This window comes from Ostrea edulis, chromosome 5, assembly GCF_947568905.1.
Source record: "Ostrea edulis chromosome 5, xbOstEdul1.1, whole genome shotgun sequence".
NCBI lineage: Eukaryota > Metazoa > Mollusca > Bivalvia > Ostreida > Ostreidae > Ostrea > Ostrea edulis.
This window is the reverse complement of record NC_079168.1, coordinates 87790373-87810372: the sequence shown is the minus strand read 5'-3', so window position 1 is coordinate 87810372 and position 20000 is coordinate 87790373. Positions and strand designations below refer to the sequence as shown.

The 20000-nt window shown below is 35.5% G+C and overlaps 1 protein-coding gene across 7 annotated transcripts in view; it reads right to left on the bottom strand.

The window, feature by feature from the left end:
* The window catches only part of LOC125649200 (mitogen-activated protein kinase-binding protein 1-like), an 80089-nt gene that overhangs the window by 12981 nt on the left and 47108 nt on the right, over positions 1-20000 (bottom strand). For all 7 annotated transcript variants that reach the window (XM_048876490.2, XM_048876494.2, XM_048876491.2 and 4 more), the window contains 2 exons: positions 10579-10643; positions 1206-1277 (listed from right to left, as the gene is read on the bottom strand). In XM_048876490.2, coding sequence (XP_048732447.2) covers positions 1206-1277; positions 10579-10643 — 137 coding nt within the window. The remainder of the gene's footprint in view (positions 1-1205; positions 1278-10578; positions 10644-20000) is intronic.

Genomic DNA, 20000 nt, shown 5'->3' with positions numbered 1-20000 from the left:
CTAGACTTACGAAAGCTGTCCCATTACTCCATCACAATCACCACCCCTAGACTTACGAAAGCTGTCCCATTACTCCATCACAATCACCACCCCTAGACTTACGAAAGCTGTCCCATTACTCCATCACAATCACCACCCCTAGACTTACGAAAGCTGTCCCATTACTCCATCACAATCACCACCCCTACACTTACGAAAGCTGTCCCATTACTCCATCACAATCACCACCCCTAGACTTACGAAAGCTGTCCCATTACTCCATCACAATCACCACCCCTAGACTTACGAAAGCTGTCCCATTACTCCATCACAATCACCACCCCTAGACTTACGAAAGCTGTCCCATTACTCTCACCACCCCTAGACTTACGAAAGCTGTCCCATTACTCTCACCACCCCTAGACTTACGAAAGCTGACCCATTACTCTCACCACCCCTAGACTTACGAAAGCTGTCCCATTACTCTCAAAAACCAGATACAAACTGACTTCTGGAAAGACCTGTTACAACCCGCTACCAAATTCCATAACACAACATCCACACAACACCCCCATCTCATACAAGACGGCCCTCCATATAGTAACTCCTTTTTTACTTACAAAGTAAATATAGATCTGATATCTTAATTCTTACACCAATGTCCAAAGCTGATATGCTGTTCTTCTTTGTCATTTTACTAGAATTCATAGAGCAGGATAAAGATTGAGGTACAATATCAACGTACATGATAAAATAGGAATCTTTGAATTTCGTTTTCCTTCCCTGCTTTTTACACTCATATTGAGACATTACCAGTAAGGAACCACAAATTTACACCAATTCTATGGCACTCAGGACTAGCAGTGAGTTTTTTTCCTCATGCCAACACCTACTTTGACATGGGACCTCGTTTTTTTTCCTCATGCCACCACCTACTTTGACATGGGACCTCGTTTTTTTTCCTCATGCCAACACCTACTTTGACATGGGACCTCTATTCTTTAAGATGTCATCAGATAGACCCACAACTATCACTTCTCAAAGCTGAGTGTTTGGCAAACAACCAGTCACTATTTTTACGCCTTAGGTTTAAAGTGGCTTGAACCCATGACCTCCCCACCAAAAAGCAATCGTTTTAATCACCGTGCTACAGTAACTGGTCTGTCAATTATGCATATACACGTAAAAGTTATATAAAATATTAATTAAAATGAAGTTTTCCTTACCTCTTCCTCTTTCTGAATTATGGGGAAGAAATCCTCATCGACCTCTTCCTTACTCGGAATTCTGGGAACTTTCTGCAATTATCAAATCAAAAGTTATAATCAGTAAATGTTGGAATTGTTCAAATTGAATTTTCACAAGCAATATCTTGCTACACATAAAGCCTGAAGTAAAAGTATCCATAAAGTCATGGATTTGGTTAGAGACGAGTTGTAATAGTATAATGTACAGACCAATTAACACACGAGTTCTTATAAAATCATTATGTTTTTGTCAACAATAGCAGCATCAGTGCTACAAATACAAGAATATTTTGGTGTCTATAACCAGGACGAAGTTCTAACCTGAACACTATATTACTACAAGCATCCTGAGAGTATTGCATAAGCAATACATATCCCCTACAGCCACCCCTTTTAATTGACAGATGTAATATTTGAGATAATGTACATTTGATGTTGTTTGACCTTAAAATGTGACCTAAAACAATGGTACCAAGTCACCATGTTTGCCAGTATCGAATTAGTTTAATGTTTTGTTGTTAAAACAGTTGACACATGAAGTTTTTATCAGGGATGAAATACTACAGTACTTAGTATCAACTGTTTGAAGGCCAATTGTGAATACTAACGATTTAGTCGGATTGCAAAAATGCAGTAAACTGAGTACTGCCGACTGCTCAGACTTCGCTCACCAACTACAGAAAAATACTCACATGATTAACAGATTTGATATATATATTTTCATTGATGTTTCTTTTGCAATTAATGAGCCTGAAAGGTAAAATTAATGAAGTGATTTTTCACACAATCAACGACCGAGTTTTGTCAACTGCCTCTATTCAGATATCCTACTTTTACAGCCTTTCCATCAGAACACGATCCAAATCCCAATAAAAAGCTAAATTACAAAAATTAATTTGAACACCTGTCCAACGAAATTCGAACTGGATCAGTAGTTTGCCACTCTGAAACTACACTGCATGTTTCAAATGAATCCTTGCAAGCATAACGGAAAAAATGTGGAAATATATAAACCAATGGAAGACTGACAGATGGAGAAGAAAGCTGTAGTCCCCTTCCGTTTTACAAACCAGTAGGAGACTGATAAAAGTTAGGATCTAGAGCCAATAAAAACAGGTCACCAAATTTAAAAAAAAAAATATATGAAATTGAAATCTTTAATAAGGTCATTATTGGCAAGAATCCTCAAGATAATTACCTGACAGTGACATGACCACAGAAAATATAAACAACTGCCTAGACAAAAAAACCACCAGTGTGAATATTTCAGTGACATTCTCTTACTACATATTTCTAATTTTTAATTTTTATTTCAAAATTAAAAAAGTGAATTTTGAATCATGAAGAAGCATTGATGTATTTTAAATGATAAGAAACCTTGATGATTCCCTTGTTTTGCATTTAGTCACACATAGACACTCTACATTAGTGGATTCGAACATTTCCTTAATCCTCCATAATGGCAGTTTGACGTAAAGTTATCACAATACGTGCACTTCAACAGTTTGATGGGTTTTAATGTTTGTCCATGAACCAGTTAAAAGTCACCGTCATAGTCAAAATTCTTGTTATTTTCAAACTTCAATAAATGTTTATATAAGATGTTGCAGCATAATTTAGATGTTCACAAGATATCAACCATAACAAACAAATTCTTGGTCTTCACTCTGCATGCTTACTCATTGTTTTATCTACAACAAGCAATCTACACAGCATTAAGAATTTTCTATATTTTCCTCTTACTATCTTACATAATTGTACCTGAGTGAGAGAAAAGAAATTTATAAAATGGAAGACATTCAAAACATGACATGTACAATTGTTAAAAAATACAAAATGCTTTGATGATACATTGGGGTGGATCAATGCTTTCTCCCCATGGGGCCGTCTGCTTCTCACATCCACATTAAATATCCCCCTTTTATAGAAATCTTCATTGTTCACTTCTGAAGTGTAGATGACAAGTAAATGCTTTTTAAATTAAGGAGGCAAAATCTCAAAAGAAAAATCCCCTTATTAGGGTAATGGCCTACACTCACACCCGCCTTAATTAACCAATTTATCAACTGGAGAAACGAGAAAATTAAATAGTATAAAAGCCAAGACCAAGATCCTGTGCACCACATATGTCAAGTATCCAGCTTTCTTATTGTTAAAACCAACAATCTTATCTACCCTAAAACTGTCAAAAGTCTATAGAACAAGAAAATCTTCACATAATAGGTAGATTTTGGTATCAGGTAGGGATTAGTGATAGCAGGTGCTCTGTTCAATACCTACAGATGAGAACCTGCAAGCAGAGCTGTGGAAAATTTTTTTTCAGAAGCCTGTCATTCAGACAGACATGTTTATCAACTTTGCCTGTCCGAACAGATTTAAGCCTGTCCGAATATTAAGAGTTAAAATTAACATAATTTATAAAACTGAAGTAACACACAGATCGTAGGTTTTAGAAGTTTATTATAACATGTCTTACACTAGTTTTCAAACTCAATTTCTAATTCTCTCACAACCTCTCTCACCATTCTTTCATTCTCATCAAAATCTTGCTCACACTCTGATTCACACTCACTCTCTTCATCATCCATTCTCTCACCTACTCTTATTCCATCCCTAACACTCTGTCTCTCATCTAATCCTGCTCTCTGACTTTCACTGTCACTCTCTCTCTTATCTTCACTTTCATTCACTATTCGATCGGCCACGACGCCATACTTTCGTGCGGTTTAGTTTGCCTGGTTCCCTGTCCCTACTATGCGTCGTTGTTAGTGAGCCAGAGAACCAGACAAAAGTTTCATTTGGAGATCCTCGAGTGGCTTCCATCTCACACATTGTATAGGCCTAAAGCATTGCGTAGTGAAGTCATCCGAGGATTACCGATGCATAAGAAACGACAACTCTGGATAAAGACTGTTTACGCGGTAGCATTTTGTGTTTTTCTTAATGCGGGCGGTGCAAACAACATCAGTCATGCGGTCCGACATTTAACCAACTTATGTCGGTCACGGCCAAATTAAGCCGGTCTTGCCGGCATGACCGGCAGTTTTCCACAGCTCTGTGCAAGTAGTACATAGAGACTTTTAACTATTCCTACCCAAGTCAATTACAACCTGTATTAGTACAAACTAATGTTACACTAACTACTCAGAGATTACTTAATATAGACATTTACAGTGACAAGCACATATTTACTGGATATTTTCAGACAATGAACAGTTTATTGATAAGAAAAATTCGAACGAGAAAACAAAAAGGAAGGAAATGAATGAAAACATATTTCTACATACAGATAATAGTACAGTAATTATTCTAATCGAACTGATGTCAGTCATGATCTTTATCATCTCACTGTGCCAGAGTTATACTCCATCCAGGCCACCCCTCCCTTATCTTGACCGACCCTGGATCAGACTCCCTACATTACTACACGACAATACACATGATCATAATCTACCGGCTTTTAGCGGTCAATAATCATACAGGAATATTTCCTCATATCAGTGTCACCAAACCAACCACTCTATTCCACAAATCCGGGGAGAGCATTCCAGAGACGTCGGGATCAGACGACCCTGAGGAGTGACATATCCCCCCTATGGCTGTTGTCTCTGGAGGATTAATACACGTCTACTGCAGATTATCATCCAATTTCTGGGGGATTACCCATCAATCTAATATACCCCCCTTTCCTCTCTAAGATTGCTCCCCTTACACTCTAAAGACTAGTGCAGTCCTCCTAAACCAAGTCAGAACCACAATGTCAATCATAAACCATTATCTGCTTAAAAACACAAAGCTAGAGTCTACAGCAAACCCCATTTCATGGGTTTAACATATTCATACTTTGTAAATCAAAATAATAGAGGTTTCCTGTATGGTATAGGCAGACACACAGACAAACTAATGCATTTGTGTCTGGACAATTAGGTTTGTGACAGAAATACAGAAAATGGGTTGAAAGGTATTATAAAATTGTGAAATTATTAAAAGTAGTAAATCTGTGCTCTTTAATTCTGTTGTGAAGTTGTGCATGATTAGGTTTACTTTTTGGATGAAAAGAAGAGAAGATAAGTTTTTATTTATCAATAGAATTTCATTATGAAACTCTTTGTTTCATTTCTTGGAACACACTTCTAAGATGTGTGTTCCAAAAAATGAAACAAAGAGTTTCATAAGGAAATTCTATTGATAAATAAAAACTTATCTTCTCTTCTTTTCATCCAAAAATTAAACCTAATCATTCATAACTTCACAACAGAATTAAAAAGCACAACAGATCTGACTAAACATTGTCTCCCCTTTAATCAATGCTTAAAACATCAAATAACTGAAATGATATACATCTTTCTCGTATAATCCCTTTTTAATCATTCTTTTCAAATAATCATTCCCGCTTCACATACGACTTTCAAATACAAATATTTTAGGTGATTTATTTTCCAAACATTTTGTTAATCAAGAACTCAATCTATCAAACTTAAAAGCACAATGCAGAACAATCACATGTAAAATTAGTTTTAGTTTGTTTGAAAAGAAAATATCAATATTTTCTCATGATTTACATACACTGAGCACAATGAACAAAATAAAAAATCAACTATAATCACCGTTGATCCCCATTTGTTTGTTCACTTCAATGTATTTTAATGTTAAGTGTTATGGACAAAATCAGATCAAGATCGAGGGACATAAACAGCACATCTGACCACAACTTTCACCAATCACTAGCTACCTACCCATTCCGAGAATTATCAAAAATCAAATCAAACTTATTCCTTAATGTGAAGGTTGCTGAGCTGACATTGGTGAATTAGAGACACTCATGACCCACAAAGTACTCAGAATTAGACACAACAACATAGATTCTAGTTTTAAGTCACTCTGGTAGTCTAGAATTCTAAAGCTACGCAAGAGGAATTGAAAAGACAAACAAAATTTCTAAACATTAACGATTTGTATAAAATATCTACATAGTGTGTACCCCACTACGTAGCAGCTTTGTTGTTGTCAGGATTAGTCAGACATTGAGACCTATCTTCTGTGGTAATAGAACACAAATATCTACATGTAATGTTAATCAGTAAAACTGTGAAATTCATTTGCTGGGTAGGATGACTTTATTCAACATCCAAACACAAATATCTACATGTAATGTTGATCTGTAAAACTGTGAAATTCATTTGTTGGGTAGGATGACTTTATTCAACATCCCAACAACCAGATTTTGAAGTAGATCTGTTAAAGGTGCACTGCTCCACAGTATCTGCATCATTTACATAACAAAGCTTAAGGGGGGGGGGGGGGGGGAGATGGTGGTTCCAAATTTTGCTTGGAGGAATCTGAATGTCTTCGATTTCTTGGTATTATACAACATAAGGTGCATCAGATCAGAGCAAAAATTAATTAATGGGAAAGTAAAATACTTCTTCATTATCTGAACCCTGAACATCAACTTAGGGTCACACATTGTATTGCTCTATGGATCGATGTGACAGGTAAATAAAATGAATAGACATTTATCCAATAATACTCTTTCTTATGAAGTGTTCTACTTCACATTTAAAAAGAAAACAAAAAGATATCCAAACTATTTAAAATAAACCATTCCAGGTTGAAGTTGAAGATTACTAAGAATCACCAAGTAAACATTTCAGATTGTGCTGCATCTGCCCGCATTTTACTGCGATTAGACATAACACTCTCCATATACACAGATCATGTCGTATCTCTGTAAACCTCTATAAGGTGTAATACCAAATTTCATGACAGGCCTTTTGAATGAAAGAATATTCAAATAATGAAGCACTTATTATTACTAAGAGAAGAAGAAAAGTTCTGAGAGTCTTAAATAGCTGCCTTGTTCTGAGCCACACCTCGACGCCCACGATATTCAAAATATGCGGCTAACCCATGACAGAACAGATAGGGAGTCAGTTACAGAGAAGCAGAATTTCTAAAACTCAATAACATTTTGAAATCACTCTCTGATGCAATACGACACCCACTATTGACTAATTCAACAATCTCGTTCCTACGTCTTGGTTAATTAATTACAGACAAACTGTGACAGATCACTTACTCATTCAACTACTTTACACCTCTTATCTGCTGAACAGAAGTGTATCTAAAACTGTGGATGTCTAGAATAATTTATTTTTGAGGGGATTGTACTTCCTAGATTTGCAGTTCTAGAAAGCTGACAGTTACCCAGGGTCCTGATGTAAACTTGTGTTAATATTGTGACCCTGACCTTTAACCTAATAACCTTTAAAATCTTGGTATCTTTCTAGACTGACCATTGTCCATTACATACTAAAGAAGAATCTGTCAGTAAGTATCCTGTCATACAATCCCGAAGTCATCCAATGTGATCTTGATCTTTGGCCTTTTGACCCCAAAATATATTGTACCTACCTCTGACCATTGTTCATAACAACTAAAAATGGAGTTTGTTGGGTATAATAAGGGGTGTTATAAATGTTGTAAGGACAACAATAGGCCCATAGACCAAAGTGATCTCCAGTGTTACCTCATTCACACTAAGATTTTCAAAATTTAAATCATCTAATTGTAGCCCCACCCTGCTCCCATGAATGATGCTTTAAACAAAATTCAATACACATTACAACACATTACATGATCTATTAAACAAATTCTTAAGAATATTCTTGAAAATACACTAAATATTCCTATGCAGACTTTAAACCCTAATTGTGGTCTGACCGTAGTTCCAAAGATCATAGATTAAACAATTTGAATCTAAGCTACATGAGGATACTTGCTTATTACATTGACTTTACCAGGCCTCAAGACCATAAACTGAGAATACCGTATATACTCGCCTATAAGTTGGATTTTTGGGAGTCAATTTTTGGTCCAAAACTCTATGTCCGACTTATAGGCGCGTCCTAAGAAGATTAGTATTTTTCTGGGCGGCGTAATGTAGTGTTTTTAAACAAGTCCGACGATTATCATCGACTACCACACAAATTATTATTGTTCACAAATATCTAGACATATTGTATTGTTTATGTATTTTAAAATTATGTATACAGTACACGTATTTACATATTTTTATCTTGTTAAAAATTATTTACATACCGGTAACTAATACTTTTAATTCAACTAATCTATTGTTTATCGGTAAAATTGAATTACGAACCCGATTTAATATTGAAGTATTCATATGTATACCGGCTGAAATATATTTTCATAAAAGATTGAATATTGTTAACAGATAATTTAGATCATCATTCTTGACTCTTAAAAACTCTATTGTTGATACATTGAATTATACCGGAACCCCACAATAACCGTGAGGCGCGTGCCACTAAGTAAACACGCTGTCAGGTACTGGTAATTAGGAAATCATAATTGGGTAGGTAAACAAGGGACCGTTGTCCATAATAGATCAAGGGATGCGTTTAAACCCCAAACAGATATGGCTTGGATATTGAGCACCTCATAATTATTAATTTCTCAAAATATTTTTTGAAACATAGGTAAAAGCACTAGAGCATTGATTTGAAATTGTCAACCGATTGTGACAAAAATTTGTACCGACTTATAAGCGGGTCAATGGCAAATTCCTACAAAATAACCTTAAAAAATACAACCGACTTATAGGCGGACCGACTTATAGGCGAATATATACGGTAGACTTCAGTCAAAATTTTGATCACTTATATCTTAAGATTTATCTACCACAAATGTTTAAAAAAGTGCAGGGGTTTAAAATATTCAAATGCAAACATATACTGAAAATTGTATTTGTTTATGAAAATTATTTCAAAAGTTAGTTGGATATGAAATTTAGACTTAAGTCTATTCTCAGTTTATGGTCTTGAGGCCAGGTCCGGATAGTCATGAGTAGACCTAATCAAAAGCCAATTAATGTATACTGTAAACTTCTGGTTCTTGTGAAAAATCTTTTCCCAATATTTTCTACTTTAACTATAACATTCCATGATCGTGGAGATCATGGTCTAAACAAACTTGAATCTACACTACCTGAGGATGCTTGCAATTTATTCAACAAGCTGTTGTCTTGTTTTTAGGAAGAAGACCTTAACAATTTTTTCTTAAACATTTCTATGTAAAACCTTAATCCATGATTGCTACCCAACCTGATCCTACAGTCCATGGTTTGATGAAACTTGAACCTTCATTATAAAAGGACTTTCACTCAAGAGAAAGATATTTTTAGAAACCATCCTATTATCATCATTTGCCAATTATCTCCCCTTGGATAAGGGGCTTTGTCCTTCATTTGAAGAGACTTGCCTTCGCAAAACACTCGGCATTTAGATGTGAGATTTGCAGGTCTTTCAGATATGACCTTAAAAACAGAGGCCCCATGTCACGACAGGCATGTTAAAGAACCTTAAATGCTTTGACCTTACGTAAGCCCTCAGCTTAGGTCTAAATTTGTGGTACTTCACCTACAACTGGTGATGACTCAATATGAGTGAAAAATTCTCGACAGGGTGTAAAACAAACAAACAAACCGAAAGATAATTTGAGGCAAGCTTGGTTGAAAAGGGGCCAGTGCTTTTGGAAAAGATGGTGAAAATGATAATGGCTTAAAAATCATTAAGACATTCAAGAATATATACCTTGTAAATATTGTTCACTTCTAATGGTCTCGGACAAGAGTTTAATGGTTCTTTGGTCTGACAAATTACATACTGCCCTCTAACTTGGAGGTTTTAAAAAAAATTATGAATACACTCTATATTTCTTTGATTCCTGGGAGTCCCCAGAAATGCCTCAGAAAATACAATAGTAAGTATATAAAATGAACGATATACCTAAAGCTAAATACTACTGGACATATAAATTAGGATTTCTGGAGATTTGTACCCAAAAGATATTGATCAATGAGAACTGGCACCCCAGGTTTACACACAGCACAGGTTCTCTATGATAAACTTTAATTGCCTTTTCATTTAATGTTATAAACACATTTTTGAAACATATCAAAGTCCACCCTTTAATTCTATTTTTAAGGTATACTATCAATTGCATAAAAATAAATTCTATCAAAAACATTTGTTACCCATGTAATTGCATGGAAATAAAATAAAAATTTGTGCCTAATTGTGCCGCAAGATTTTGTTTTCCAGTTCTAAAATCTATAGGTAAAAATCTCCATGGAACAATTTTCTGTATTTACCAGTAATTACATTTTGCTAAATGAATTCAAAACATAAAGTACATTTTTATCAGTGATATTTAAAAAATTTGACCTAAACAAAATAATTGTAAAATTGATAGAAGATTTCAAATTATGGCCGAAAAAAGAATTTCTTTACGCATAACGTAAAGACCAGAAAGGACATATTGTACTCACCCTCGGCGTGTTCTCAGATTGTTTCAAAATCACAGTCTCCCGTCTCACTTTCTGTACCTTCTGGTCTAAAATGCAAAGCACTTCTTGATAAACATTGTCATTTTCATTGTCACTCAAACTCTCATCAAAACCAGAAGAGCCAGAGTCGTTCCTATCCCCCCACCAACCCTCCACTTTCTCATCACCCCACAGATTTCTCCTTGAATCCCAAATGTCCATCCCATGGGTTTCATAATCATGTTCCTCCATAATCTTATCCCAAAAATCACCCATCACAATCTTCTTTGGAAATTCCCCCTTTTCTGTAGAACCACAATGATCACTGTTATAACAAACTTCTAAATCGTTTTGGTTTGTTTTCTTATAAGGAACTTCTAAATCGTTTTGGTTTGTTCTCTTATAAGGAACTTCTGAATTGTGCCAGTTTAGCCTGTTATAGTATGAACGGAACTGTCTCAGCTCCATCTTGTACAGAACACTGAACCAGCTGATCCGTCCATTAAAACAACACAGATTTAATCAGCTCCAGTAAATCTCTGAATCACTACAGACTGCTGTCGTCGTCAGTTGGCAGTGCCTAAATCCTCGTCTTATCCCCTGGCACCCGGTCAGGAAATAATTATCTTGATAATTTACACTTTTATATTTATCATTCACAAAAATCTCTCAAATATGGAACACCCCAAAACATGTGAAGTGGAAGTTTGGGTCCCCCTAAGATAACTGATTTAATTAAATTCTGGTAGAGAGGGTCAGTATCAAAGATTTGACCATCAAAGCTGGCAATTCTACTCCCCCAGCAGTTTGCAGTATTTTGGCACACTCCAAATCACAATTGACGAAAGTGAAGTGTTTCTCCAAGTGTAGGGATCTTTAATTTTAACCAATGAATTGATCAACATTTTTTTTCATTTTAATCCTTAAATCCTCAGTAAAATTGACTGTGTATCGATTGTTTATGTCAACAGTTCCAACAATTTCTCTGAACACTTGGAGCACATGTCATGATGTGTGACCCACACTGATCCTATTGTCTTGAGGCTGGACACAACGGCCTTATTCCAGTCCAATACACATCACACAATTATGATTTATCATAACAACTAAACCTAATTATACTTAGGTGAGCTATTACTTTGGCTAAAGGTGTCAATTCCAATATTTTAATTTCAGTTAACATAGTTAAAAACTTAATGGATTTGAAGTACACTTGTTGAAGTTTACATTGGCAGGATTTTAAGTGGCTGCTCTCTCTGATAGCATGAATTTAAACATCAATTTAAAAACTTCCATTTTTCACTTATATCATGTATTGAATAAAAAAAAGTAAACTAAAACACTGTACTCATTGAAATGTAGTATTAACCCATCTAATTAGATAAAATAATTTCAAAATGGTATTATACTGTATGTGATTTCTTATGCTGGATTCATATATTCTAGTCTAAGAGCATGTAATTCATGATTTTGCTAAAATGTATAGAATAGATCACTTTCATTTTGTGACACCTTATTTTTGTAAGTATATAATGATTTCTTTATTCACAAGACAATTTTCACAATAATTTACTTATTGTGTAAGTCTTGTATATTTAAGAATTTTAAAAAAAAAAAATTCGCAAGTGACTAGTCTCGTGAAATTTCACGTAAATAAAGTTCTCCCGAATAAAATGTACGTGACTTACAGAAATTCTTTATTCACCTAATATAACTCCTAACAAAGAATTAACTCACGATTACTGCAAACAGATCTAATTGTGCTGAAATTCAAATATGTTAAACTAAGATGACTAATTACAGTAATTCTGCAGATTGAATTTCCCTAAGCAACAAATTTCTTGCTTCTTAAATTCAACACAATAACCGAACTGAAAAACATCGGGAAAACCTCAGGTCTGTAAAGGTCATTTATATGATGACTTGGTCTTTTGGACAGGCCACTTGCTCTTGTAAAGGAGTAAATATGCGAGGGCAAAGCAAAGCAGGAGCAGAGAAATGACAAAGTCGCGAGAGCAGAGTTAATGTCGCACCTTTACATTCACACTCTCACTCCTGTGCCCTCACAATTTTGCTTCTTCACATCTTTGTCCCAAAAGCAGAAATGAAATTATTTTTTAAATAATATCACAGCACAGCAAAACAAACATTGAACATGTGTGCAAAACCTTTGCAAGCTGCATTATATTTTTGCAGTTTTATGATCACATTATTTGATAAAACAGGGTACTTTGACTTGGTTGATACACTGATCACCATTGAGTGTTTTTTATTATCATAAACATGCCACAGCTATTCAACTTCCATATATCAATGATGTAAACAATGACCCATGCCGAATGTCTGACAATAGTTTTGGACATTTTTGATTCAACAAGAGCTTTGGCACAGCGTTATACATCAGTCCGAGTCAAATTGGGATAGCAAATTTCACCTCAAATATCCCTACCAACAAGAGTACCAAATACGGTGTGTGCGTAATACACCTGTTACAAACGTAGGGTGTTTTTATTAATGTGTTTGTTTTCTCTGACATTGGTGAGAAAACATGACAAAATGCCACGAGTTGTAGAATTTAACTTCAGACCGGCCGGTAGTATCAACTCTCATTAAGCTGTGACATACTTTCTTTTGTAAAGCATGAAGTTTTCATAATAAATGAAGAAAATCAAACTCCTTGCACACTCTGTAAAATACAAAGGCCCTAGTTTTAAAACTATGATAATACGCGTTAAACAGAAACACCATGTACTCTCCATGTAATATTCCTAAAAATTGACTACGCCCAACATCCTGTAAATTTCTCAAAAATTAAAGAAAATCAAATTTCTTGTCATAAGCACAGCTTCCACACTAATAAAAACACTCCAAAAAATAAGGTCAAATCTTGAAAAGTGTGAGCAGAATTAGACGGCAAAACTACTACAAGAGAGGTTGAAATGGATCAAAATTGCAACATGATCTAAAGTGACCCACAAAGAAGCTACATAGCAAGTTTTACTTTTATATGTGACAGAGACATGAAAATAGAAACAAATGGACTGAAGGATGTTCAGATAATACAACCCATCTAAATCATGAGACCCACAGGCCTTATCAGTCACCTGAGTCAGTTCAATGCATCACTTGCCCCAAGGGCTATAAAATCTGTAATAAATTTCCTGTTTTGCATATCCAAGTTAACTTCTAATATTCAGCAGCTGCATAATAGATATGTTATTTAAAACAAGAGGCCCATGGGCCTAGAATCGCTCTTCTGATACATTGTAGAACAGGCAAAATTTCTCACTAACCAAGATTCATCAATTAACAAAGTTTGATGATGTTAAGTCAAATAGTACCTGAAAATTTAAATGTAACTGTCCAAAAGTAGGTCACGGTGACCTACTTTTAGTCGACACACTGAAGACTCAAGATGCATCAACTGAGAAGTCAAATAGTATTCAAATATAGCCATCAAATTCCAAAAGAAGGCCACAGTGACCTACTTTTTGGTCGACACACTCCAAAGACTCAAGATGCATCAACTGACAAAGTTTGATAATTGATGTCAAATAGTATCTGAAATATTCAGATATAAACATCAAATTCCAAAAGTAGGTCACAGTGACCTACTTTTTGGTCGACACACTCTGAAGACTCAAGACCCATCAACTGACAAAGTTTGATGATTGTAAGTCAAATAGTATCTGAAATATTCAAATATAGCCATCAAAATCCAAAAATAGGTCACGGTGACCTACTTTTTTGTCAACACACTCTGAAGACTCAACATGCATCAACTGACAAAGTTTGATAATTGTAAGTCAAATAGTATCTGAAATATTAAAATATAGCCGTCAAACTCCAAAAGTAAGTCACGGTGACCTACTTTTTGGTCAACAAACTATGAAGACTCAAGATGCATCAACTGACAAAGTTTGATGATCCTAGCTTTCATAGTGTCCAAAATATGCATCTAAAATTGAAAATCTGAAATTTGAATGTCTGCAAAATTCAAAAAGTAGGTCACTGTGACCTACTTTTTTTATAAATATGTTTCAAGGCCTCTAGACTCATCAACTTACAAGGTTTGATGATTCTAAACCTCTCGGTATCTTAAATAACAACCTAAAATGTATTCATAAATGATTAGCCATAAAATTCAGAAAGTAGGTCATGGTGACATACTTTTCACATGACGCAGTTCAAGGTCCCATGATCCATCAACTGACAACTTTTGATGATCATAGGCTCAAAAGTGTCCAAGATAGGCATCAAAATCCATTTAATAATAATTACCTGCGAAGTTCAAAAAGTAGGTCACCATGACCTACTTTTGAGACAACATGATATTAGGTCCTAAGATGCATCAACTGACAAAATTTGATGATACTAAGCAAAATATCCAAGTTTTAACAAAACAAAATTTAAGGTCAACTTTGAAGTGACCTTGAGGCCACATCCTTTGCCCCAGGATGATGCCTTAAACAATTTTTTATCTACAACCTATCCTCATCCTTATGCATAAGTTTGGTGATAATTTGCCCAGTGGTTCTTGAGAAGAAGATTTTTTAGCAACCACTACTTTTGTTTGCATTTTCCTCATTATCTCCCCTTGTTAAAGGGTCACAACCCTAGTTTTAGTACAAATGAAAGCCCTTGGGCCAAGGATACCCTGTGACGAATTTGACAAAAATTGGCCAAGGGGTTCTTGAGATATAGCCCTTTTTCCAAAAAGTTGACGCACACCACACACCAGACATATGGCCATATGATTAGCTCTTTGAGCCTTTGGCTCAGAAGAGCTAAAAAACACAGATGCCCCAAAAAGTACCCAGATTGTTATATAACGCAGTATGACTACTTTGGACCCGCCTTTATACAGTCAGAACCCTTGGGTTGATGCATCTATCTCTGCTTTTAGATTTTGTATGGTATCAGAAAAATTAAAGAAGAAGTCATTCAAATGATAAAGACATTTAATCACTATGACCAATTTTGGCCCCACTCAGTCTGGGATCATGAAATATAAAATTTTGGTAAAGGGCTACCTGCTCCTTCTCAAAATCTATCCAGTTTCGATTTAGTATCAATAGCATTAAAGAAGATGCTATTTATATATGTTTTACACATACATACTGTCTGCCAATTTTGGCCAAGCCCTATAGTCAGAGCCTATACTCCGGGACCATGAAATTTATAATTATGGTAGAGGGCTTTCTGTTCTACATAACTATGCATTTAGTTTTTCTTACAGATGTGCAGTTGTAGAGAAGACTTTTGAAGTGGTAAATTTTTGACAATTTTTGTCCTGCCCATAAGGCCCCATGGGTGCAGGAGTCCTAAACGTTACAATTTATGTCCCGGCCCGTGTCCCAGATATGCTTCATTCAAAATTTAAAAAGAATTGGGAGGATAGTTATGAAGAAGTTAAAAATGTTCAATTGTTAACGGACGGACGACGCACGACAATGGATGCAGAGGTCACCTGAGTGATTTAGATTACCTAAAATTCATGATAATCTCTTGCACTCCTACATTGTTTATGTCATCTAAAAACAAGTGATTTGGACATACTTTGTATTTCTTAACAATCATCATTTTTGAGTTACACACAAAACACTATTATGTACTGTTCCAGAGGAAGTTTAGCACCAATTCATCATTCTACCTCACAACTTCCTAGTCATCTTCCAACATACACCATAATAATGTAAAAGTTTTAGAATACGGGACATGATAAAAAATGAATTTTCCTGCAATTTGAGTAATTTATGCATATTTCAGAATCATTATTTTCAAAAAGGTTACGTAGAGCACTGTACTTTGAATTCGTGCTGATTATCAAATTTTTGCACTAAATAAATGTAAAAGAGTATGTATATAAATTTACATTCCAACATCACCTTTCTATGAAACTCTTAAAAATATATTGTGTATCATCTAAGAAATAGATTACATTTCTGAGTTCATGTATGCTGAACGCAACACAATAGACAGAAAAATAAACATTTGATACTTGAATTTTTATCTATGTAGCTTGAACATAACTTTTACTGTGGTACTTAAGTCCATGAACATTTTTCATCATCAAACAAAATAATTCAAGAGACCCTTATTTTCACATGAAGAAAACCTTGCGAATTTACGCAAAACTTCAAGTATTAACTACAGTAAAATATCTGTATCTCGAATATGGTTTATCCCGAATACCCCTTTTGAGTCGAAGTCGACCGCCGGTCCCGGCCGTTTTCCCTATATAAATGATTAAAACAACTTCTGATATTTCGAACACGAAAATCTCGAATACTCCGCTTATGTCGAAGTATTTTCAAGGTCCCATACCCTAAATTCACCTGGTTTATTTCGAAGTGCAGTAAATTTTCCGCTCTAGCTTACCATACCTGGCGTCGTTAAGTCACACATTCACATCCGCGGCTACATCAATTATAATTAATGACCGCTAATCCACGCTCGCCTTCACCGAGTAGACCCAGGTCGGAATAAATGGTTCAACAGCCTTCCAACATTATCGCCAATTATGAACTAACACACCCGATTCCAGGATGGTGTTTTGAATGACACACGCTTTATCATTAACATGTGGGTTAGATAAACGCACAAAATTGTCGAAGTACGCTTGAAGGTAATGCTCTTGATAACGATAATACATTTAATAATACACGCTTCACAATTAAAACTAGGACAGAGAAAACATGAAAATTTATTGACAAGTATTTAAAAGTTTTGTTTCGTCTATTTTGTTTCTTACGTGATAGGTTCTTTCATTACAACGCATTAAATACATCCCAGTCGAGCCTGGACATCAGTAAACTTAAAAGTAAGCATACAGGCACGATCATCTTAATTTTGAAAGACATTTTGAATTCAATTGGATGTTTATATATATTAAAAAAACCGAAATGTTTGTCTTTGAAATTCCACAATATTAATTTATCAACTTGTATTAAACTATAAGAAACGACAACGGGATTTTTGTTTATGATGTAAATCCCGTACTATGCATCAACTATCCTCCTTCAAAAAAAATATCCAAGATCTATTTTAGATATCTTGAACCTCCGGATATCTCAAAGTTTTTTCGAGGTCCCTCAGACTTCGAGATAGAGATATTTTACTGTACTTCATTACTACTAAATTATTAACTACTTAAGTCACAGTGTTTTCTATGCTTGTAGGCTTTAGAACTCTCAAGTGAGTGTTACCATATTTTCAAACGAACATGACATATTTTCAAGCTTTCCATTGCATTAGACCTATTACTAATCATATTGAATATGATAATTTACATCTAAATTAGACACTCCCACTGGCAAAACAAGAACTAGACCACTGTGTGGCCATGACCGTAATCTTCCAGTCTGACTTCAATTCTTCTTTTTAAAAAAACTCTCTCGGCTCTTATTGGATTAGGGAGGGTAGTTGAGTTAATTTCTGGATTATGATGCAATATTTTGACCTTATTTCATACCATGCTGACCTCTGTGAGGAATGCAATTTGTAAACATTTTTAAGAAAAAGAAATATTAATAAGCTTTTGAAAAACCTTTTCTTAGTTTTGACACTACTCTCTTCCAGTACCTGGTTTGTAATGTAATGCAGATTCCATAAATTAATTCTCTAATTCTTAACAGTAAACTGGAAATTCATTCTTATCTTTAGCAATTGGAAATTCATTCTCATTTTTAGTAGTAAACTGGAAATTCATTCTTATCTAAGCAATTGGAAATAAATTCTCATTTTTAGTAGTAAACTGGAATTTAATTCTTATCTATGCAATAAATCAAAAATCAATTCTCATTTTCAGCAACAAACAGGAGGTAATTTTCAGAGACTAGCTCACCAACATCAATACGACATGCATACTGATGAATTAATATTTGTCAATAAAGAGGGTATCAATAAGATTTTTTTCAGCTACACCCATCATATTTTACAGCATTAAGGAACCTCTATACACTTCTGTATACTGTCACCGACAATTTTCCTGATCGTCATAGATTGGATCATGAGAAGAACCACTGAGGGCAGCAACACCGGCATCCAGTGGACCCTCACCAAACATCTAGAGGACCTGGATTTTGCGGATGACATCAGCCTTCTGTCTCACAAGCAACAACACGCCCAGGCCAAGCTTACCCAACTAGCAGAGGAGGCAGAAAAGACCGGTTTGAAAATCAACACCAAGAAAACAGAGGTGATGCGAATGAACAACCGACTCAACCAACCACTGCAGCTACACGGAAAGGACCTCGTAGAAACTGACCGCTTCGTCTATCTAGGAAGCGTGGTTAACATTGATGGCGGCGCAGACGAGGACGTTAGGAGCCGGATCAACAAAGCAAGGGTAGCGTTCAACACCCTACGACCCATCTGGAACTCCAGAGCCCTATCCCAGCACAGCAAGGTCCGTATCTTTAACACCAATGTCAAAGCAGTCCTCCTCTATGGATCCGAGACATGGCGAGTAACCAACACCATCACCAACAAGATACAGACATTCGTCAACAAGTGCTTGCGCCACATCCTCAACATCAGGTGGCCGGAGAAGATCTCGAACGTAGAACTATGGAAAAGAACCAGCCAAAATCCAATAGGTCAGGACATCAAGAAAAGAAAATGGGGCTGGATAGGACATACGCTCCGCAAACCAACTAACAACGTCACAAGACAAGCACTAGAGTGGAACCCACAGGGAAAAAGGAAAGTAGGACGGCCCAAACAGTCCTGGAGAAGATCTGTCGAGAGCGAAATGAAGGAAGCCGGAATGACGTGGACTCAGCTGAAGAGAGCAGCCCATAACAGAGTCCGTTGGCGTGGTGTTGTTGCAGCCCTATGCTCCACCGGGAGTCAACAGGAATAAGTCATACACTTCCATATAGTAATACCTGGTACAGTATAATTTGTCCAAACCGGCCTCTGAGTACTCCGGCGCTCTGTCATTTCCGGCCACAAAATATAGTCCCTAACATTTCTTTAACAAATCCTTTCTTATTAATTCCCTGTACTTTGGATACTGCGTATTCTGTATATCGGCCAGCTTACACAGTCCCAACTCCTATCAATTAGCTTTAATTATCCTAATAAAGAGATAATTATGTCTTACAGAGAGATATACTCAATTCTAACACAATCAAAAGAGAATATTAATTCTTGTAAAACTGAAAATTATAGAGGAGTGCTGAGACTGAAATCATTCTCAAAAAAGAAAGATGGAATGCAATCTGCCCTTGGGATATCACTATAAAAATGATTTTTAGATTATGCTACTATATGCTATCTGCTGATTTAATGGCTTATTCTAATAAAATAGAGCATTAGTAAATAAAAAATTTTCTTCTAGTCAAATACTTTCCTGATTCATACAAATATTACGCACTTTTACAACTTAATAAGGAGGTATTTTAGTTAAAACAAGGCTG